Below are 24,338 nucleotides of genomic sequence, written 5' to 3'. Positions count from 1 at the left end.
AGGACAGTGTACAATGGAAAAGGGATACATTTCAATAGAGTGTTTATCCTCTATTTTCACTTCAGGATTCACAAAAGCAAGAAACAGGTGGTTACTGGGGCACTGATACTGTGCTTGGGTACTGTTACTTATCTGTTACCTACCTGGGGTGTATTCATTAGTCCAAACCATAGCAAAACGTTTTGCAACTGAACACTTCTTGTAACAAAAACAAGCATTTCATATGGGACAAGTTCATCTTAGTCCCTCATTTCAACATTTTGCTTCCATTCGGTTCCGTTTGGTTCTTAGTGAATATACCCCTGTTTAAATTGGCACTATTCTTTTGGCTTTTCACCAATGCTGTAATCAACACACCAGTTAACCCATTTGAGATGCATTGATATTTAGTCAGGTTGATATCTGTGCGGTACCACCACTACCACTATTGGACAGGATGTGACTTAATACAATAACTACAGCTGACTCCTGATCAGTGCCAAACTCCGAAAGCACATTGTAGTTCACCAGTCCCAATTTAACTACATTCTTTTTTAAATATCTGCATTCTTCATGACAAGCCTAGGCTGCTGCACATTTCAACAGTCAACTTGTTAGTTGAACACTGGGTGTTGGCAGTTCAACTGGCTGTTGGCAGCTCAGTTGAGTTGGATATGTGTTGTTTTGAATAGTGAGGCATCTCAGAGATGTCTGGTCATGCAGCCTGTAAGGAGCATGGACTCCTCAGGTATTTAGTCCTACAGCAACAGTATAAAGGAAAACCTCACAAATCTCACATAGCGGTGGTGTCAAAGGCATAGATCCTAAATCCTTCAAGTTAGCATCAAACATACGTTTTTCTACTGGTTACTATACCACATCTTAGGGGGTTTGTCCGTACAATATGAATGATGGGTTTCAATGATAATAATATAATACATATTTTTAAGCACCTTTCAAAACATCCAGGACACTGTACAGCAAAAAAAGAGAGAGGGGAAAAGATGAAACAATTTAAAATTGAAGTTCAAATTAAAAGCTACTTAGGTGTTCTGTATGGTTAACATGACTCTGTCAGTGGTAACAAGGACATGACAGAGGAACAACAGGTGACCTATCTCAAACTCTGTCAGTTGTGACAAGGACATGACAGAGGAATGACAGGTGACCTATCTCAAACTTGCCGTAAGGCTTGTGTTAACAACAAAACCATGAGAACAGTAGGCCGAGATCTTGTTGTATCATCAGAAAACAGTAAAGTTAGATGCTGGTGTGACGCTTCAAAGAACAACAGTTAATGTATGCACTGTATCTAAATGCTCAGACTGACACTATGTGTAACAATGTGTGTGGGAACGGAACAAGGCGTGTTTCTCGTGGTACGAGACACACGTCTGATTTTGTTTTGAAAATGAAATGATTGGATGTGGATAAACTCACCTCAGTATTTTTAAAAAAAGAAGAAAAAAAGTTAACAACTTTAACCTTTCAACGTCAATACAGACCCGAGTTTGATCCCGGGCTGTGTCACAGCCGGCCGTGACCGGGAGACAGACCCATGAGGTGGCGCACAATTGGCCCAGCATCGTCCAGGTTAGGATGTGGCCGGCAGGGATTTGCTTGTCCCAGTGCGCTCTAGGGACTCCTTGTGGCGGGCTGTGTGCCGGCAAGCTGACTTTGGTCGCCAGCTGGACGGTGTTTTCTCCAACACATTGGTGCGGCTGGCTTCCGGGTTAAGCGAGCAGTGTGTCAAGAAGCAGTGCGGCTTGTCAGGGTCGTGTTTCGGAGGACACATGGCTCTCGACCTTCGCGATTGGACAAGACTGTAACTACCATTATGATATTGGGGAGAAAAAGGGGTAAAAGGTTTTTTTAATTTTTTAAATGTAAATAACTTTTAACCTTTAAAATTGCACACTCTGGATGCTACATTTGCATTAAGCCATTTGCCAGACCTGATGGTTGATGGTAAAGATGATATAATTTGAGGTATATTAATAGCTTGAAATATTATTACTAGTTCATTGCTAATGATATGGTGGGGGGGGGGTCCTTTCCTCTTGTAAATATAATACTACAAGCTATGCGAGTCACTATGAAGTCATTTCCTACATGAATAGTTAGAAGCAGACTCAAACTCGGTCTCAGACTCCATCTTAGTTTGCACCTCCTAGGTGCATGTTTTTTTTTGCCTTAGCATTACACAGCTAATTCCAATAATCAACTCAGGAACGAGTTTGGGAAACCCTGACTTAGATTACTGACTGTGACATGAACACAAAGACCAAGAGATGTCCCAGATCCCCTTGAACCTGTTTGGTCTGTGGAACGCCTGGGTCATGTTCATTAAGCACCAAACAGAGGAAAACCCACTAAACAGGAAGGGACTACCTGAACTTGTCCAGTAAGAAACAGTCTTTTTTTTCATTTTCCGTCACAAGACGTTTGTCTAAGGTGTGTGCCCTAATGAATGCTACCCTGGTATCCTCCAACCAAAATAACTGTGGATGACCTTTCCTGGTGAAATGCCATCACCCCCCACCACCAGTGAGTGGAGACATTACTCAAAACGTCAACAACCATCCCAGGAGCACCTGGCTCACTGTATGTTGTCATGTCACAGGAACTAGCTTTCATACCAATCCAAAGCTCCGCTGTAGAGACAGATTCTAAGCTGTGAAATCTTTAGCCTATTCATTATCTGAAACTGGAATTATTTGCTGTTTTACTCTTTTGAAGGAGTTGTCATGACAACAACAACTCTGAACCGTGCATCATAACTGGAATTATGAAAAAGCAGACATTCCTCTCTCTCTCTTCCTCTCTCTCTCTCTCTCTTCCTCTCTCTCTCTCCTCCTCTCTCTCTGCCTCTCTCTCTCTCTCTTCCGCCCTCTCTCTCTCTCTTCCTCTCCCTCTCTCCCTCTCTCTCTCTCCCTCTCTATCTCTCTCCCTCTCTCTCTCCCTCTCTCTCTCTTCCGCCCTCTCTCTTTCTCTGTCTCTCTCCCTCTCTCTCTTTCTCTCTCTCTCTCTCTCTCTCCTCTCTCTCTCTCTCTCTCTTCCTCTCTCACTCTCCCTCTCTCTCTCTCTTCCGCCCTCTCTCTCTCTCTCTCTCTTCCGCTCTCTCTCTCCCTCTCTCTCTCTTCCTCTCTCTCTCCCTCTCTCTCTCTCTTCCTCTCTCTCTCTCCCTCTCTCTCTCTCTCTTCTGCCCTCTCTCCCTCTCTCTCTCTCCCTCTCTATCTCTCTCCCTCTCTCTCTCCCTCTCTCTCTCTTCCGCCCTCTCTCTTTCTCTGTCTCTCTCCCTCTCTCTCTTTTCTCTCTCTCTCTCTCCCTCTCTCTCTCTCTCTCTTCCTCTCTCACTCTCCCTCTCTCTCTCTCTTCCGCCTCTCTCTCTCTCTCTCTCTTCCGCTCTCTCTCTCCCTCTCTCTCTCTTCCTCTCTCTCTCCCTCTCTCTCTCTCTTCCTATCTCTCTCTCCCTCTCTCTCTCTCTCTTCTGCCCTCTCTCTCTCTCTCTCTCTCTCTCTCTCTGTCTCTTCCTCTCTCTTCTGCTTTCCGCTCTTTGGTATGTGTGCACCGTATCCTGCAGGCTCCAGTCTGTCTCCAGGATCATCTACCCTGTAGGTTTATGGTCAATTCATTTATTTTGGTGTTTGGTTTCATCCGCTGAAGTGTACTTCCTGTACTATCTGTATTTGTCTACATGATGAGATATTGGCCCAATAAGTCTTATCTTCTACAGTGTGACATTGACTCACCATGAGCGCATACCAAATAGAATTGTATTCCCTATATATTGCACTACTTAGTAGTGCACTTTGTAGGGAATATGGTGTCATTTGGGCAGTGGTGGGAAAAAGTACTAAATTGTCATACTTGAGTAAAGGCATTAGATTCATTAATAGAAAAGTGAAAAGTCACCCAGTAAAATATTATATATATCTAAAACTATTTGGTTTAAAATGTACTTAAGTATCAAAAGTAAAAGTAATTGCAAAAAAATATACTTTAAAATGTACTTAAGTATCAAAAGTAAAAAGTATAAATCATTTCAAATTGCTTATATTAAGCAAACCAGGCGGCACAATTTTAATTTTAAATATACGGATAGCCTGGGCCACACTCCAACACTCAGACATAATTTACAAACAAAGCATGTGTGTTTAGTGAGTCTGCCAGATCAGAGGCAGTAGGGATGACCAGGGATGTTCTCTTGATAAGTGCGTGAATTGGACCATTTTCCTGTCCTGCTAAGCATTCAAAATGTAACTTTTGGGTGTCAGGAGAAAATGTATGGAGTAAAAAGTACATTATTTTCTATAGGAATGGAGTGAAGTAAAAGTAGAAGTTGTCAAAAAATATAAATAGGTTAAGTACAGGTACCCCACAAAAAAACTGTTGGTACTTTAAAGTACCACTTAAGTACTTTACACCACTGCATTTGAGACTCATACCATGGCCACTTGGAGAAACAGATGTGTTTTTGCTGTATGCACATTGAAGTACATCTCCTGAATACTCATAATTGCACATATTGTTCATGCAACAAACAGTATGGCATATGTTGTAGGAGATGTATTTATCCTGTTGTCATGTGTTGTCTGCATGCCATGCCTGTTAAATCCCAGAAATAATTGGCCCTTGGGGATAAATCAAGTGTAATAAATCGACTTGAACAGGGATCCCATGACACATTATTATCCATTAGCCTCCACTATCTACACTCTGGATCAAGCCAGTTAGAGGAGTGGAAGAGATCCTTCGCAGCGGCAGATGAGCGACACTATTCTAGATCTAATTTCTTGTCTCTCTGTATCCTCCACCACACCCGCAGATCAAACAGTAGGAGGGATATAAAGCGAGGGAGAGGGAAAGAAAATAACATTCGTTTCATCTAAGCAATTCTTTCCCTTCCAGGTCGAGAATCATTAAGACCCCAGTGGTGTGTTAAGGGTAGACGGACAGACAGACGTTGGACAGAAAGCCCTCGCTCATCCGGGATTAAAAAGGGACTAAGAGAGGCAGAAGACCCAAGACTACGGTAAAGACAGGTAAGACTCAACACAGCTTCCTCTCTTCTCTAGCCTCCAGAAGACGCTTGTTTCTTGACACTATTTATACTTCAACTGCAGCATGTCCCGAGATCTGTGGCTCATCTGTTTATTATGTGATTTTTGACACCAAATATGGAAACTGTACATCATAATCAATATATTTTATATGAAACATGGAGAATGAGTACATGATAAAATAAGTATTTGTGCTATGAAGTCCTTATGTAGGTAGCTTTGAAATAAAGTTAAGCCATTCATCTCAATTCAAGAATTGAACATTCCATCATTGGAGATAAATTAATGAACCTCCCCTTTAAATTAATATAATTAATTTACTTGAAATGTTGTCAGTTTCATTCTCAGATGTCCCGCACAGAACTTTTATTCAGAACACTTTGCTCATGAGGGTAGCAGAATCAGTTATGTATAGTGTCATAACATAATAATGTTACTGTGACGACCCCTCTGATCTTGTGAATAGTGTGCTTTAATGAGAAGCAACTATCAGAGAGGGCTGAGTGAAGGGACATTAGTGTAGTATGGCCAGTTTAGAGAAAGATTCATGTTGGTAGGAGTACTGAAATACTATTAGAATAAACTCCTGGTTCAGTGGCATGACAACCATGACAAAAAATCTAATAATAAATGTTTTGTTGACCATGTTTAGTTGTTGTAACTGTAACCTTGACCTTCGTTCAAAATGTAACCTCTTCTGTACATTCAGTACAGTGCAGTAAGTGAGACTGGTACAACCGTTTAGCTCAGAGTGAATGTGTCATTTCAATATCCCACTTCTCGGGACAGCTCCCTTAGTTTACTTTCCGACCTTAGATAAATATTGACTTACCTACTTTAGTGAGACGTTATGTTGCATCTGCCAACCCTACCTGGACTTGGAGACACACCAACCAGCACTTCTAAGTCATGGACTGTACCACTAAACAACAAAAGAGGGGTGGGGTGACCATTTTAGCCCATGGCAGAGTGATGACAATGTGGGCCTTGAACAGTTGATCAAAGTGTTACATTTTGGCATTTCTAAATGCCATTCTTGTCTGCAATTATCAGGTGCAGGGAGCAAACTACATCACTTCTTTTTGTCAAATCAAATTGTATTTATCACATGCGTCGAATACAGGTGTAGACCTTACCGTGAAATGCTTACTGACAAGCCCTTAAGCAACAATGCAGTTCAAGAAATGGAGTTAAGAAAATATTTAGTAAATAAACTAAAGTTAAAAATTTTTTTTTTTTTTAAAAGTAACAAGAAAAAAGTAACAAGAAAATGACATTACAATATACAGGGGGTACCGGTACCGAGTCAATGTGCAGGGGTACAGGTTACTTTTGGTCATTTTTAAAATGTCTATGCATAGATAATGAACAGCGGGTAGCAGCAGTGTAAACACAAAAGTGTAGGGTCAATTTAAAATAGATTGGGTGGCCATTTGATTAATTGTTTAGCAGTCTTATGGCTTGGGAGTAGAAGCTGTTGAGTCTTTTGGTCCTAGACTTGGAGCTTCCGTAATGCTTGCCGTGCGGTAGCAGAGAGAACAGTCTATGACTTGGGTGACTGGAGTCATTGACAATTTGTTGGGCCTTCCTCTGACACCACCTGGTATAGAGGTCCTGGATGTCAGGAAGCTTGGCCCCATGATGTACTGGGCCGTCGCACTACCCTCTGTAGCGCTTTACGGTCAAATGTCGAGCAGTTGCCATACCAGGCAGTGATGCAACTGGTCAGGATGCTCTCGATGGTGCAGCTGTAGAACTTTTTGAGGATCTGGCCTGTTTGAGTCATATAGGTATTATAGACTCGGTTGAAAATGTCAGTAAAGACACTTGCCAGTTTGTCCAAGCATGTAATCCGTCTGGCCCTGCGACCTTGTGAACGTTTATTATTTGTATATATTTTTTTCTACCCAATTTCATGGTATCCAATTGGTACAGTCTTGTCCCATCGCTGCAACTCCCAAACAAACTAGGGAGAGTCGAAGGTCGAGAGCCGTGCACCCTCTGAAACACAACCAAGCCGCACTTCTTCTTGACACAATGTCCGGTTAACCCAGAAGCCAGCCGCTCCAATGTGTCGGAGGAAACACCATACACCTGGCGACCGTGTCAGCGTGCATAGCGCCCGGCCCACCCCAGGAGCCGCTAGTGCGAGATGGGAGAAGATCATGCCTGCCGGCCAAACCCTCCCGTGATCCGGACAACGCTGGGCCAATTGTGCGCAGCCCAATGGGTCTCCCGGTCGCGGCCGGCTACGACATAGCCTGGACTAGAACCAGGATCTCTAGTGGCACAGCTAGCACTGCGGCGGGAGGCCGCTTTGTGAATGTTGAACTGTTTAAAGGTCTTGCTCACATCGGCTACAGAGAGCGTGATCACACAGTCGTACGGAACAGCTGGGGCTCTCATGCATGCTCGAAACGGGAATAAAAGGCATTTAGCTCGTCTGATTGGCTCGCGTCACTGGGCAGCTCGTGGCTGTGTTTCCCTTTTGCAGTCTGTAATAGTTTTCAAGCCCTGCCACATCTCATGAGCATCAGAGCCGGTGTAGTAAGGTATAGCGGGATTTCTTATAAGCGTCCGAATTAGTGTCCCGCTCCTTGAAAGCAGCAGCTCTAGCCTTTAGCTCAGTGCGAATGTTGCTTGTAATCCGTGTCGATGCACTTATTGATGAAGCCGGTGACTGAGGTGTTATACTCCTCAATGCCATTGGATGAATCCCGGTAACATATTCCATTCTTTGCTAGCAAAACAGTCTTGAAGCGTAGCATCCGCGTCATCTGACCACTTCCGTATTGAGCGAGTCACTGGTACTTCCTGCTTTAGTTGTTGCTTGAAAGCAGGAATCAGGAGGATAGAATTATAGTCAGATTTACCAAATGGAGGGCGATGGAGAGCTTTGTATTTGTGTCTGTGTGTGGAGTAAAGGTGGTCTAGAGTTTTTTTTCTCCTCTGGTTGCACATGTGAAATGCTGGTAGAAATGAGATAAAACGGATTTAAGTTTACCAGCATTAAAGTCCCCGGCCACTAGGAGCGCAATGTCAGGATGAGCATTTTCTTGTTTGCTTATGGCCTTATACAGCTCGTTGAGTGCGGTCTTAGTGCTAGCATCGGTTTGTGGTGGTAAATAGATGGCTATGAATAATATAGATATGAACTCTCTTGGTAGATAGTGTGGTCTACAGCTTATCATGAGGTATTCTACCTCAGGCGAGCAATACCTCAAGACTTCTTTACTATTAGACATTGTGCACCAGCAGTTATTGACAATTAGACATACACGTTCGCCCCTCGTCTTCTCAGAAGTAGCTGCTCTGTCCTGCCGATGCATGGAGAAGCCAGCCAGCTCTATATAATCCGTGTCGTCGTTTAGCCACGTCTCGGTGAAACATAAGATATTACAGTTTTTACTGTCCCGTTGGTAGGATAGTCTTAATCGTAGAATGTCCCGTTTGTTTTCCAATGCTTGCACGTTGGCCAATTATATGGACGGTAGTGGTGGTTTAACCCACTGGTTGGCAAATTATTACAAGGCACCCTGCCCTCCCTCTTTTTCTCCATCTTTTCTTCATGCAAATAACAGGGATCTGGGCCTTGTCTCGACGAAGCAGTACATCCTTCGCGTCGGACTCATAAAAAAAAATCTTAGTCCAGTTCGAGGTGAGTAATCGCTGTTCTGATGTCCAGAAGCTCTTTTCGGTCACAAGAAACAGTAGCAGCAACATGTACAAAATGAGCTACAAACAATGCGAAAAAAATAAACAAAATAGGGCAGTTGGTTAGGAGACCGTAAAACGACAGCTATCCCCTCCAGAGCCATTATCACACCGTCATTTGGGGAAGTAACAATGCCCGAATGATCAATCAATCAATCAAATATATTAATGAAGCCCTTTTTACATCTGCCGATGTCACAAAGTGCTGTACAGAAACCCCGCCTAAAACCCCAAACAGCAAGTAATGCAAATGTAGAAGCACGGTGGCTAGGAAAAACTCTGTAGGATGGCATTCAGAGCATTCAGAGTTAGAGACAGCAGGCACGGTAGAGAGAGAGTCGAAAACAGCAGGTCCGGGACAAGGTAGCATGTCCGGTTAACAGGTCAGGGTTCTAAAACCGCTGGCAGAACAGCTGAAACTGGAGCAGCAGCACGACCAGGTGGACTTGGGACAGCAAGGAGTCATCAGGCCAGGCAGTCCTGTGGCATGGTCCCAGGGCTCAGGTCCTCCGGGAGAGAGAGAGAGAGAGAGAATTTGAGGGAGCATCCTTAAATTCATACAGGACACCAGATAAGACAGGATAATTACTCCAGATATAACAGACTGACCCTAGCCCCCCAGCACAAACTATTGCAGCATAGATACTGGAGGCTGAGACAGGAAGTGTCGGGAGACACTGGGCCCGTCCAACGATACCCCTAGACTGGGCCAACTCCGCAAACCACCAATTTACTACGCTGAGACGAGGCTGAGTATAGCCCACGAAGATCTCCCCCATGGCACGAACCCGAGGGGGCACCAACCTGGACAGGAAGATCACGTTAGTGCCTCAACCCACTCAAGTGACACACCCCTCCTAGGGACGGCATGGAAGAGCACCAGTAAGCCAGTGACTCAGCCCCTGTAATAGGGTTCGAGGCAGAGAATCCCAGTGGAGAGAGGGGAACCAGCCAGGCAGAGACAGCAAGGGCGGTTCATTGCTCCAGAGGCTTTCTGTTCACCTTCACACTCCTGGGCCAGACTACACTCAATCATAGGACCTACTGAAGACATGAGTCTTCAATGAAGTCTGTGTCTCTCACATGGATACATTTTCTTTCTAAAGTATATATTTTTTGTCATGTTTCTACAGGTATCTAGATGATATTTGTCTATGTGGATTGGCAAACGGTAAATTCTGGTACTTACAGAGAGTACAACACTGGTAGCAGTTTTGGTTGCTTTTTTCAGTGGAGGTGAAGTTATACATTGCCAAGCTGGACATAGAAAGGAAAAGTGACAGTGAAATATTGTTTTGGATTCACAGTGATGAATCAGATATAACAGCAAATCGGCATCTGGGTAATGTCAGATATGCTAATAATCAAATCAAATCAAATCAAATCAAATTTTATTTGTCACATACACATGGTTAGCAGATGTTAATGCGAGTGTAGCGAAATGCTTGTGCTTCTAGTTCCGACAATGCAGTAATAACGAGCAAGTAATCTAACTAACAATTCCAAAAAAAAAACTACTGTCTTATACACAGTGTAAGGGGATAAAGAATATGTACATAAGGATATATGAATGAGTGATGGTACAGAGCAGCATAGGCAAGATACAGTAGATGATATCGAGTACAGTATATACATATGAGATAAGTATGTAAACCAAGTGGCATAGTTAAAGTGGCTAGTGATACATGTATTACATAAGGATGCAGTCGATGATATAGAGTACAGTTCATGTCACATGAATGATCACTGTAGATCTGGAGTGTTTTCATTAAGAGCTCACAGTAGCAAAAACGTTTTGCAACAGAAAAAAACGAGTGTTTCTTATTTCCATTTCGGCTGTTTGCTTCCGTTTGTTTTCTAATGAATACAACCCTGATGGGCGGATCTTATGTCTGTCTACTGTACACTTAACATCTTCAGAAAGGTTTTTGTTATGTCACATGTAATGTTACCATATCAACTTACTGTTTCCGTCCTTTTGAAAAGGAAGACATTTATGTTACATGTTGTAATCCAGGGATTTGTTTTACTATTTATTGAGAAGTGGAGCAGCCAGGACCGGAACTCCCTGTCATATAATATGATGTAGAAATAATTAGCTTGATCGTGGTTTCAGAGCCTTTACAACATTTAGTGAGAAACTGTTGATAGTTTGTTTTTTGGTGTGAAGTGGGACATGTAAGTTTCAAAGAGACTTATCGTAGTTTGTTACAAAAGCGTTTAAGAAAAACATAGCCAGGAAAGTAGGGCCTGTGGTCTGTACAGGTTACAAGACATACCATTGACTAGTCCTGCGTGCATGCACATGTAAGCTCAACCTTGTGCATACACACGTGGTCAAAACCTTAAAGGCTTCCTGGAAGTGCTGAAGTCATGTCTGTCATTTGAAGAAGCAGTAAACAACTACCAAATTCACATCCTCTCTATACTCTCTGGAGATCAATCCATCTCCACTGGTTAAGACAGCACAGCGTCTTCCCATCCGGTTTTTTCTAGGTTATGACAGGTCGCCTATTGTGTCATTGATGCTGAAATCTTTTCAAACCCTAACTCCTGGGCTAAAAAACACACTCAGTGGAGAATATCCTATGGAAGTGCTTTTTAGTCCAGGAACCAGCTTAATCTGGGTCTGGGGAAAACGGCCTTGAAACCCTAACAGAACAATCACGCTCAGGTGCCCGTCCTAGCAGTGCTTCTTAGTGCAGAAAGTGACAGACAGCTAACAATAGCATGTGTAGTAATGCTGTGGTGGGTGACTGATTATGTAGTGTAGTAATGGCTTAAACTGGACCATTATCGTTGTGCTAACAGAAGGAGATAGAGTTGGGAAGTTGACCCTATAAACTGATCTAAGGCCAGTTTATATTTTCCCTCCTAATCATTAAAGGGGCAATCTGCAGGTTTTACATACAGTTTTGGACTACAGTATGGAAGAACCCAACATTTAAACTTGTTTTACTCCATTATTTGTAAACAAAGTAAATGTAAACAAACACTGTATAGCCTCAAAATCTTTTTCAAATTAACAAGGGGAGGTGTGGCCCAACAGAGCGAGGGAGAAAACGGTGTGCTGCAGCACCCCCTGAAAAATTGGAATACATTTTTTTTTTAATGTAATGTTATGTATTTATGTTTTTATCACAAAGGTATTGTACTGAGCCTTTACTAGCTGTGTTTCAATGGACCAATATAGCCCTCTGTAGCACTGGCCCCAAAAACTTTTGGGGGACTTTTTTCTTGTTTATCTCATGTCTCTCTCACTCTCTACCTCCTCTTTATCCCCCCTTATTCTCTTCTCTCTCCCTCCCTCCCCCTTCTTTTACTCCCTCCCCCTCTCCCCCTCCCTAACTCCCCCTATTCTCTCTCCCTCCTTCTTACCCTCCCTCGACCTCATCTCTTCCTCTCCCTCCTCTCTCTCCCCTTCCCTCACTCTCCCCTTCTTTATCTCCCTCCTCCCCCTCCATTCTCTATCCCTCTTTATTTTCCTACCTCTGTCTATCTGTTGACTCTCTCTCCCCTCCCTCCCTGTCCAACACCCCTTCTCTCTCTCCCCCTCCTCACTCCCACATCCCTCCTTCACTCGCTCCCCCTCCCGCACCCCCTCCTCTCTCCATTCTCTCTCCTCTCCTTCTCTCTCTCACTGACAAACGGGCAGGCGGGCGGGCGGACGGATATTGACGCTACACACAGACACCTTTCACACTCCTCACACATGCTGCTTCTACTCTGTTTATTATCTACCCTGATTACCTAGTCACTTTTACCCCTACCTACATGTACATATATCAATTACCTCAACTGCCTTGTACCCCTGCACATTGACTCAGTACTGGTACTCTTTGTATATTTTTTTGTTATTTTATTGTGTTACTATTTCCTTAACATTTTTTGGGCAAATTTTTGTTACTTTTTAACTCTGCATTGTTTGGATAGAGCTCTTATCTAAGTAAGCATTTCCCTGTAAATCAAATGTATTTATATAGCCCTTCTTACATCAGCTGATGTCTCAAAGTGCTGTACAGAAACCCAGCCTAAAACCCCAAACAGCAAGCAATGCAGGAAGCCTTTAAGGCCTAGAAAGGCCAGAACCTAGGAAGAAACCTAGAGAGGAACCCGTCTATGAGGGGTGGCCAGTCCTCTTCTGGCTGTGCCGGGTGGAGATTATAACAGAACATGGCCAAAATGTTCAAAAGTTCATAAATGACCTGCATATTCAAATAATAATAATATTCACAGTAGTTGTCGAGGGTGCAACAGGTCAGCACCTCAGGAGTAAATGTCAGTTGTCTTTTCATAGCCGATCATTAAGAGTATCTCTACTGCTCCTGCTGTCTCTAGAGAGTTGAAAACAGCAGGTCTGGGACAGGTAGCACGTCCGGTGAACAGGTCAGGGTCCCATAGCCGCAGGCAGAACAGTTGAAACTGGAGCAGCAGCACGGCCAGGTGGACTGGGGACATCAAGGAGTCATCATGCCAGGTAATCCTGAGGCATGGTCCTAGGGCTCAGGTCCTCCGAGAGAGAAAGAAAGAGAGAATTAGAGAGAGCATACTTAAATTCACACAGGACACCAGATAAGACAGGAGAAATACTCCAGATATAACAGAATTAGGAGGCCTGCATCTTGTGACCGTAGCGTACGTGTAGGTATGTACAGCAGGACCAAATCGGAAAGATAGGTAGGAGCAAACCCATGTAATGCTTTGTAGGTTAGCAGTAAAAACCTTGAAATCAGCCCTTGCCTTAACAGGAAGCCAGTGTAGGGAGGCTAGCACTGGAGTAATATGATCACATTTTTTGGTGCTAGTCAGGATTCTAGCAGCCGTATTTAGCACTAACTGAAGTTTATTTAGTGCTTTATCTGAGTAGCCGGAAAGTAGAGCATTGCAGTTGTCTAACCTAGAAGTGACAAAATAATGGATAAATGTTTCTGCATCATTTTTTTGACAGAATTTTTTTTATTTTTGCAATGTTACGTAGATGGCTAAAAGCTGTCCTTGAAGCAGTCTTGACATGTTTGTCAAAAGAGAGATCAGGGTCCAGAGTAAGCCGAGGTCCTTCACAGTTTTGTTTGAGACGACTGTACAACCATCAAGATTAATTGTCAGATTCAACAGAAGAACCCTTTGTTTCTTGGGACCTAGAACAAGCATCTCTGTTTTGTCTGAGTTTAAAAGTAGAAAGTTTGCAGCCATCCACTTCCTTATGTCTTAAACACGGGCTTCCAGCGAGGGCAATTTTGTGGCTTCACCATGTAACATTGAAATGTACAGCTGTGTGTCATCCACATAGCAGTGAAAGTAAACGTTATGTTTTCGAATGACATCCCCAAGAGGCAAAATATACAGTGAAAATAATAGTGGTCCTAAAACGGAACCTTGAGGAACACCGAAATTTACAGTTGATTTGTCAGAGGACAAACCATCCACAGAGACAAACTGATATCTTTCCGACAGATAAGATCTAAACCAGGGCAGAACTTGTCCGTGTAGACCAATTTGGATTTCCAATCTCTCCAAAAGAATGTGGTGATCGATGGTATCAAAAGCAGCACTAGGACAGAGCAAGAGGACAGATGCAGAGCCTCGGTCTGACGCCATTAAAAGGTATTTACCACCTTCACAAGTGCAGTCTCAGTGCTATGATGGGGTCTAAAACCAGACAGAAGCATTTCGTATACATTGTTTGTCTTCAGAAAGGCAGTGAGTTGCTGCACAACAGCTTTTTCCCCCAAAAATTGAGAGGAATGGGAGATTCGATATAGGCCGATAGTTTTTTATATTTTCTGGGTCATGTGGAAAATACATTTGATTAGATTTTTGATTTGGCAGACAGGCAGTGTATTGGTCTTGCAGTTCTCGAAACTAAGATCCCTTTTATGAATTCTTGAATGAATTTTGAAGAGGATATTGATCACATTTTTTTAGAATTTATTTTCATTTATTTATTTTCATATATATTTTTTTCCCCTTTTTCTCCCCAATTTCGTGGTATCCAATTGTTGTAGTAGCTACTATCTTGTCTCATCACTACAACTCCCGTACGGGCTCGGGAGAGACGAAGGTTGAAAGTCATGCGTCCTCCGATACACAACCCAACCAATGTGCCGGAGGAAACACCGTGTACCTGGCAACCTTGGTTAGCACGCACTGCGCCCGTCCCGCCACAGGAGTCGCTGGTGCACGATGAGACAAGGACATCCCTACCGACCAAGCCCTCCCTAACCCGGACGACGCTAGGCCAATTGTGCGTCGCCCCACGGACCTCCCGGTCGCGGCCGGTTACGAAAGAGCCTGGGCGCGAACCCAGAGTTTCTGATGGCACCGCTGGCGCTGCAGTACAGTGCCCTTAACCACTGCGCCACCCGGGAGGCCCACATTTTTTTAGATTGACTTGAAACTTGAATCTGTCTGTCTGTCTGTCTGCCTGCCTGTCAAAAACGCTTTTGGGTCGATTGAATTTACATTTTATATGCCGAGTCCCCCAATCCCAAATATGTAAAATATGTGACCCCTATGACCCCCAATTCAGCCACTTCCTGTAATCGCAGGAAGCTGAAATTCAATGTACAGCCTACTGGGGACACTCTTTAACGGTCCCCTTTCAAGTCTGTACGTTCTTCAGAAATTACCGTTCTATAGAGGATGGAAGACAGTGTTTTTGTGTAACTACAGGGAAAGAATGAAGGACCATGTTGAAGATGAAATAAGACACTTTCTGTTTGCCACAGGAAGCTGAACCTCAATACAGGGCATCCCTATATGGTCACGATTTTTTTTTTTTTGCAAGGACGGTTCAATCACAGTCAACAAGGGGCTTCATGCTTATGTGAGAGCTGTAGGTAATGGTTTTCTATGGAAGAAAAGCCTTGTTCTCTGTGAAGAGTTCATTTCACATGGTCAGATGTAGGCTTGTGTTCATCGGAAGCGTCTGTTGAACGATCCCGTGTGAATTTTGTTTCTAGCCTCAACTGTTCTACCGATGTCACTCAAAAGCACATTAACTCTAGGCCAGGCTTCAAGTGGGGCCTACCTTTCTACCATGTAGTGGGAGAGGGGGAATTCAAACCTAACCCTCGCTTCATCTCCACATCTTTACTCCGAGAGAGAGGTTGGAGAGAGAGAGGAGCAAAATCCCAGCAAATCGCAGTCTACTTGAACAGAGCAATACTCAATCATGAGGCATCAAATCCAAAGGAACTGAATAATATTAAGAAATGCTATATTGAAGGAAAGTATTGTGTAAACGTACAAAAAACTAAACTTCCTGAACAAAACGTTTCACTTTAATAGTGAAGGTGTAAACTTGGCAGTAGAAAACATAAACAGTATATTTGACCTCTCAGCTTTCCTATCAAATCTAAAAATGAAAAAAAAAATGAAAATGAACAACAATGACAAATGGTTTGATAAAGAATACAAAAACCTAAGAAATAAATTGAGAAACCTATCCAACCAAAACCCAGAGACCCAGAAAACTTGAGCCTTCACTATGGTGAACCACTAAAACTATACAGAAATACACCACAGAAAAAGAAGGAACAGCACGTCAGAAATCAGATCAATGTAACTGAAGAATCCATAGACTCTAACAAACAGCAACACGAAGGGTTATCTATCCAATGTATGGATAAACCCCTTCTCCAATATTTTATAACAAAGAACAAACAGCAAAAACATTTACATGATCATAGAAATCTTAGAATCAACTATTAAAGACTACAAGAACCCACTGCAAGAACTACCCACTACAAGAACCCACTGCAAGAACCCACTGGATTCTCGAGGTACGTTGAATGAGCAGGACGAAATACAAACCCTCCAACCCAAAAAGGCCTGTGGAGTTGATGGTGTCCTAAATGAAATGATAATGATTATACAGACCACAAATTCCAATTGGCTATACTTAAACTTTTTAACATCATCCTTAGCTCTGGCATCTTCCCCAATATTTGGAACCAAGGACTGATCACCCCAATCTACAACGAATTGGTGAGGGTACTGGAACAGTCTGCAGCACCCGGCCTCACCCTACTAGAATCTGAATTCAAAGGTCTGCTGTTTGCTGATGAGCTGGTGCTTCTGTCTCTAACCAAGGAAGGCCACACATCACCTAGATCTTCTGCACAGATTGTGTCAGACCAGGGCCCTGACAGTAATTCTCAGTAAGACAATAATAATGGTGTTCCAAAAAAGGTCCAGTTGCCAGGACCACAAATATAAATTCCATCTAGACACCGTTGCACTAGAGCACACAAAAAACGATACATACCCTGGCCTAAACATCAGCACCACAGGTAACTTCCACAAAGCTGTGAGTGATCTGAGAGACAAGGCCAGAAGGGCCTTCTATGCCATCAAAAGGAACATCAAATTCGACATACCAATTAGGATCTGGCTACTTGAATCAGTTATAGAACCCATTGCCCTTTCTGGTTGTGAGGTTTGGGGTCCGCTCACCAACCAAGAATTCACAAAATAAATACCAAATTTATTGGGATAAATACCAAATTTATTGGGATAAATACCAAATTGAGACTTTGCATGCAGAATTATGCACAAATATCCTCTATGCACAATGCAAAACACGAAATAATGCATGCAGTGGAGAATTAGGCCGGTACCTGCTAATTATCAAAATCCAGAAAAGAGCCGTTAAATTCTACAACCACCTTAAAGGACGTGATTCCCAAACCTGCCAATAACATAGCCATCACCTACAGAGAGATGAACCTGGAGAAGGGTCCCCTAACAAGCTGGTCCTGGGGCTCTGTTCACAAACACAAACAGACCCCACAGGACAGCAACACAATTCCACCCAACCAAATCAAGAGAAATCAAAAAGATAATTACTTGAAATATTGAAAATAATCAACCAAAAACAGAGCCAACTAGAGAATGCTATTTGGCCCTATTTATGTTTATTTTGTACTTTAACTATTTGCACATCATATGACATTTGAAATGTCTTTATTCTTTTGGAACTTTTGTGAGTGTAATGTTTAATGTAAAAAAAATTATTGTTTATTTCACTTTTGTTTATTATCGATTTCACTTGATTTGCCAATGTTAACACGTTTACCATACCAATAAGAGGTGGGCGAGAGAGAGGAGTGAGTGAGGTGGGCGAGCGAGGTGGGAGTGAGAGAGGTGGGTGTGAGAGAGGGTGAGAGAGAGAGGTGGGAGTGAGAGAGGGGCGAGAGAGGTGGGAGTGAGAGAGGGGCGAGAGAGAGAGGTGGGTGTGAGAGAGGGGGAGAGAGAGGTGGGAGTGAGAGAGGGGCGAGAGAGGTGGGAGTGAGAGAAGGGCGAGAGAGGTGGGAGTGAGAGAGGGGAGAGAGAGGTGGGAGTGAGAGAGGGGAGAGAGAGGTGGGAGTGAGAGAGGGAGAGAGAGGTGGGAGTGAGAGAGGGGAGAGAGAGGTGGGAGTGAGAGAGGGGAGAGAGAGGTGGGAGTGAGAGAGGGGAGAGAATGGGACATAGAGGGGAGAGAGAGGTGGGAGTGAGAGAGGGGAGAGAGAGGTGGGAGTGAGAGAGGGGAGAGAGAGGTGAGAGAGAGAATGGAGGGAGGGGGAAAGAAGGAGAGAGAGAATGGAAGGAGAGAGAGAGAATGGAAGAGAGAGAGAGAATGGAAGGAGAGAGAGAATGGAAGGAGAGAGAGAATGGAAGGAGAGAGAGAATGGAAGAGAGAGAGAATGGAAGGAGAGAGAGAATGGAAGGAGAGAGAGAATGGAAGGGAGAGAGAGAATGGAAAGAGAGAATGGAAGAGAATGAGAATGGAAGGAGAGAGAGAATGGAAGAGAGAGAGAGAATGGAAGGAGAGAGAGAATGGAAGGAGAGAGAGAATGGAAGAGAGAGAGAATGGAAGGAGAGAGAGAATGGAAGGAGAGAGAGAATGGAAGGAGAGAGAGAATGGAAGGAGAGAGAGAGAAAGAAATATAGAGAGAGGAGGGAGAAAGAGATGGAGAGGGAGGGAGGGTGTCATTTCTGTGATGGCTTTGTCTATGCGTCCATATTGTGATTACCTTACCTCATTGAATGCAATGTATTCACTTAAGCATCAACCCTGTGACACGCATCTTTTCCCATTGACTGCAACTTACCAGAGGGTATCTTTCCCTGCATGTCTGCTTGAGCGTGTCACTACCGAAAGAGAGAGTGTGTGTCAGTGTGTGTGTGTTCTTGATATACTGCCACAATGGCTTTGGCTGAGAAGCTGTTGACGTCCTGTGGTAACAGGGTTCCCCTTTGCTTTCCCCAGCCCTCCTCCTTCCCGCCCCTCACCGGCTGTCTCGTCATGTTCCGGCGGAAAAAGAAGCGGAGGCCGGAGATCTCGGCGCCACAGGACTTTGAGCACCGGGTCCACACGTCATTCGACGCAGTGCAGGGGTGCTTCGTGGGCCTGCCGCCCCAGTGGCAGAGCGTCATTGACATCCTGAGGAGGCCAAAACCAGTGGTGGACCCGTCCCGGATCACCAATGTGGAGCTCAGGCCCAAGAAGGTACAGTGGGGTGCCTCAGGTCCTGTCATTGTTATCATTGTTATTATTAGCATTGTCATAATTATTATCATCATCATTATTATTATTATCGGTATCATTATTATTATTTTCATTATTGTTATTATCATTATCATTATTATTATAATCATTATTATTATCATATCTATTATCATTATTATTATCATTATTATTATAATCATTATTATTATCGTCATTATTATCATTATTATTATCATTATCATAATTATTATCATATTTATTATTATCATTCTCATCATTGATGATCATCATATCATTAACAAATTAACTCTAAAGGCAGTGTTCTTTTTTCAACACTCAAATGTTAATTTAACACTGGATTCAGAGGAACTAATATGGGCACTGAAAGTGTTACATTTAAACACCTTCAGAGTTAAATGTACAGAAGTGAATTTGCTGTTGTCAACTACTGTGCATTTGATGTTCAGTTTCACCTGACCCAATACGAGTAAATAACAATCATGATATCTGCATGCTTCTGTGTATTCAGTGTGTTTCACCTGACCCAATACGAGTAAATAACAATCATGATATCTGCATGCTTGTTACGGTTTTCTTCCGTCGAAGGAGAGGAGGACCAAAATGCAGCGTGGTTATTTCGATTCATGTTTAATAAAAGAATAAACACGAACAATACAAAACAAGAACCGTGAAAACCTAAACAGCCTTATCTGGTGCAAACAAACACTGAGACAGGAACAATCACCCACAAAACACTCAAAGAATATGGCTGCCTAAATATGGTTCCCAATCAGAGACAACGATAAACACCTGCCTCTGATTGAGAACCACTCCAGACAGCCATAGACTTTTCTAGATAACCCGACTATACCACAATCCCAATACCTACAACAACAAAAAAACAAGACAAAACACATCACATAATAAACCCATGTCACACCCTGGCCTGACCAAAATAATAAAGAAAACACAAAATACTAAGACCAGGGCGTGACAATGCTTCTGTGTATTCAGTGTGTTTCATGCAAATACTTTATTATACAGGACTCAGATAAATACCTGTGTGTCTTTATATGTGCTGTATATGAAAGCATTGGTAAAAATACACATCTGTTTTAGTGACACCAGGACATGCATAGGACATACTGAATGACGGGTTTATTTGGGTTTTTTTAGTACACAGTTAGAGGAAGTGTTTGGTAAAGCGCTTAATGAACCAACTTTTTTGTGATACTCTTTCGAGGCAACATTCTCCCTATGTCAGTATGTTGATCTTTTAGGTCATATTTAATCCTGTGACAAAAAGAGAATCTTAGCTTAGTTTACACCTTGCATGACACACGGACATGTCATCCATGGTGCGTTAACGTAAATTGCAACAACAACAGAAACCTGTGAGAAAAACCCTGAGGATAAAGGTTGGTTACCTCATGTGCCTGTTGTATCCTCACCACTTCCCCAGGTATTGGAACAAACTACCCTTTTTACAGCACGTTTTGATTGATACATTGTCCTTGTGTTTAAAAAGTAACCTCACACCAAAAAAGTCCCTCAAGAAAATAATACAATTGTTATGGGTATGTTCAAAATGTGAAAGTTGATCTGTTCATGATCTTCAATCATTGCAAACAGGATGGTATACTAGAATGTGTATACACAAACATGCTTTAGGGGGATATTGGTATTGAACAGATTGAATATAGCAAATCATGTAATGACATGAAATTAAGTTAATAGATAGTAGGTAAGTACCAATACTTGCAGCGTGTAAATTAATCAAGGAGCCCTTTTAACTCAACAACACACACACTGATTTTGTGTCAGTCCTGCATTTAACGTAACTCGCCAATGAACGTATTCTTGCAAAAAAATTAATCTGTGCATTCAAACTAAGTGAAACTTGTTTGTGACTAACTAAACCAATATACTGTCAAAACTCAAAAACTTGATTAATTGTGTAATACTGCACGGAGATGTTTAACTTTTAAAATTTTTTATGTTTTAACTATCATGACCACACACACATCATTGACCAGTAGAGCACAGTTTAGGCCTACCATAACCAACCTTTGTTCTTACCTTCTATTTGCACTCATTTGTTTATGGAACCATTCCCAGCAATCTCAAGGCACTTTTATCAAGCTTCGTGTTGGGTGCAACTGTTTACACACAGGGCTCTATTTTCACGCACCATTTAGGCCTGACCTGGTTTCAAGGTACACAACAGGAGCAATGAAAATAGTTTCTGAGATACAGTGTCACACTCTTAGACCGCCTATATATTGTTAGTTTGTAAACACTCCATTTCAGACTGGAATTCTTGCTTTTAAATATATACTTAGGGTATTTTCGCGCGTTTTATTTAGCGAGTGAGTAAATCAGAGGTGATACAGGAGGGTGGGGGAAAACAGACTGAAGGGTTAGGAGTGGGAATTGAACCCCGGTCTCTGAAAGGGAGAGGATTATACATGTGTCTACACCAGGAGAGTTACCACTAGACCACGGGCTCTGCCAACTGGATTTTTACGTGCAGACTGGATGTCTATTGATATACTCGAGGAGGGGATTCAAAGAAGAGATAATGGTGATACTGAAGTTAATTTTGTACTAAACTGTCTCACAGACTTTTAACACGAGCAGTGTTCAGTCATGCCTAGTAATTCATTAGCCGAGAGGCTGTCAAGAACATGCTCTTGACCCTGATAGCTAACCCATCATCATCATCATCTCGCTCCCTCTATTTTTCTCTCCTACTTTCTCGCTCTCTCTGCTGTTCATTAGAAAGATAATTGGGGGCTCCTGTCATTGACTAAGGGACTGTACGTTATTTATAATGAGGGATACCTAAAGAAAAATGGGCTTCTGTGAAATGAAAATGGATGCCCCCTCCCTTCAGTGAAATATATTTTTTACCTGACCCTCCCTGAATGCTTAAAAAAAACAAGTGAATCTCCCCTATACCCCAAATAATAATACAATTATTACAATTCGAGCCCTGGTTTTAACTTAACACACCAAGCCCTTCACTGACACTGAGATATGCACAGTGACTGAAGGAATTGCCTGACAAAATCTATGGATAGTAGACTATAATTTAGTCTGTCAAACAGGTAGGCATACCTCTTATTTCTGGAATAGGAAGAAATAGGCTCTGACACAAAGCCCTCGTTGTTAGTAGCCTAAAGTAAAATTGAAATGAAAAGTGTTAAAATGAATTAGGCCTTCTCGAATTAGCCTACTTTCAGCACCCGTGCGCTGTGCATCTTTGCGGGTGCCGCTTCATAGTAATGTAAGTTAAGTAAATTACTGAAATATGGCTTATTGTGAGGCCAATAACTCTGATAAATAGCTTCATTATGGGCAATGAAACATACTGATTTTATTTAAATCAATTATAGCAGTAGCAAGCTTACCTCCGGTCCTCCTTCTCATCTTCACACTCTCCCTCTCAAACTTAAAAGGACATCAGTAGGCCTAGTCCGCATGCAGAGATATTGCATTTTTTGGGACAAAATAAAACAATTTTTGGAAGAAGCCTTTGACTTGCCTCCTAAAGTGCCACTGTACACAGCACAGTCATTGATTAGGCAGCACAATAGGGTCTACATCAGCAAGAGCAGGGCAGGCCAGGGCCCATGATTGGGAATGCCTATCCATGGCAGTGTGTAATGCAGTGTAGCCTAGTTTTATGTACACCATCTCAGCAGCGCAAAAACTTGGTAAGGAAGTTCATTTTCTTAGAAACATAGCTTTGCCCTGTGCTTCTCCCAGCATGCTCTTCATATAGCCTATAGTATAGGTTATGAATCATTTAATTAAGACTACACTAGGCACACTTGATATTGAGCGCCTAGCAGCAAATCAGGGATGAGGGGCAGCATCAGGCACACATCGAGATATTATAATTGAGACATTATGATTGAAATGAAAAAAGCATGACCCTCCCCCATTTTCCTCCGGGTAACAATTGCGTAAATTTAGACCGCTCCCTAAGTGGTCTGTCTTTGCAGTTAGTTAATATTTTGAAGACTGGGGCCTGAAAGTTGAACTATGACCTCTGGGCGAGACCAGTGGTAAGAACACTTCGTGTACTGTAGGAGAGGTTGAAATATCCCTGACCTCTGACCTGAGGCAAGACTGTTTTGCACAGAGAGGGATAGGAATGGATCAGTATAGGTCGCTTTTTTACACAGCGCTTCTAAAGAGATTATTAACCATTTATATCATTTCTAATTATCAGCCAGCCCATGAAATAGGGCCCTGGTTGTGCCTACCATGTTCCAGAACCAATATTGACTGTTTTTGTTCATGTCCAATTTCTCCCTTTCAGACCATTTGTAGGGGGAGTTTCATAGGACACGGAGACTACATCTCCCATGTCATCTCAGAGATGACTCGTCTTACCGTCACCAGTTCCAACTCGCTCCGGAAAAGCAGTCCTTCGGCGCGGCAACGGGCACGCTCCATGGGGCGTCTGGGCGAGCTCGTCGAAGGGGACACTTATCAGTATGAGGAGCTGGGCCAAGAGAAGCGTCATAACGGCAGTAGCAGCTACTGGCAGGTACAAAGCGAGAGCGGCAGCCCCAAACTGGCTCTTAGGAAAACATCCACCCTCCAGCCCAATGGGGTACTGCCTCGGGCAAAGTCGACGCATGAGATGAGCACGGCAGCTGGGGATAAACCTGCACCTCTGCCGAAGGGGCCAGTCCCCACGCCCCCTAGAGGAGGCGGCACAGGTCATTATACACGTAGCGAATGGTCCGGACTTATAAATCGGCCGGGACAACAGATGGGGATGCCGCAAAAGGGCAAGGTAGCCAATCAGAGGCCGGCATCCTGCTATAACCTGCAGACCCTGCAGACGCAGCAGCAGGTCAACATGAGGGTCAAGCCTGGGGTCAATCACCTGCCGGACCTTCTGACCTCCTCCAAGGATACTTCTCCTCAGAGACCCCACTCATCCTGTGACCTGAAGGTAAAGCCTCTTCCGTTTCCATTTAGCATTGATATGTTGAAGCTGTGTCTTGTTGGAAGGAAACATTGTGGTCACCTCAAGACTGGAGTTGCCTACACCTGTCATTGCAGATCAC

At 43.0% G+C, this 24,338-nt stretch overlaps 1 protein-coding gene across 2 annotated transcripts in view; it reads left to right on the top strand.

Moving 5' to 3' along the window:
- The window catches only part of LOC112249908 (serine/threonine-protein kinase PAK 6), a 44,851-nt gene that overhangs the window by 12,334 nt on the left and 8,179 nt on the right, over positions 1-24,338 (top strand). For both annotated transcript variants that reach the window (XM_024419629.2, XM_024419628.2), the window contains exons 2-4: positions 4,891-5,024; positions 19,009-19,248; positions 23,579-24,223. In XM_024419629.2, the coding sequence (XP_024275397.1) occupies positions 19,045-19,248; positions 23,579-24,223 (849 nt within the window). In that variant the 5' untranslated portion in view covers positions 4,891-5,024; positions 19,009-19,044. The remainder of the gene's footprint in view (positions 1-4,890; positions 5,025-19,008; positions 19,249-23,578; positions 24,224-24,338) is intronic.

Source organism: Oncorhynchus tshawytscha, linkage group LG05 (assembly GCF_018296145.1).
Source record: "Oncorhynchus tshawytscha isolate Ot180627B linkage group LG05, Otsh_v2.0, whole genome shotgun sequence".
Taxonomy (NCBI): domain Eukaryota; kingdom Metazoa; phylum Chordata; class Actinopteri; order Salmoniformes; family Salmonidae; genus Oncorhynchus; species Oncorhynchus tshawytscha.
The sequence above is the reverse complement of the archived record's forward strand: the minus strand, read 5'-3'. Positions and strand labels throughout refer to the sequence as shown.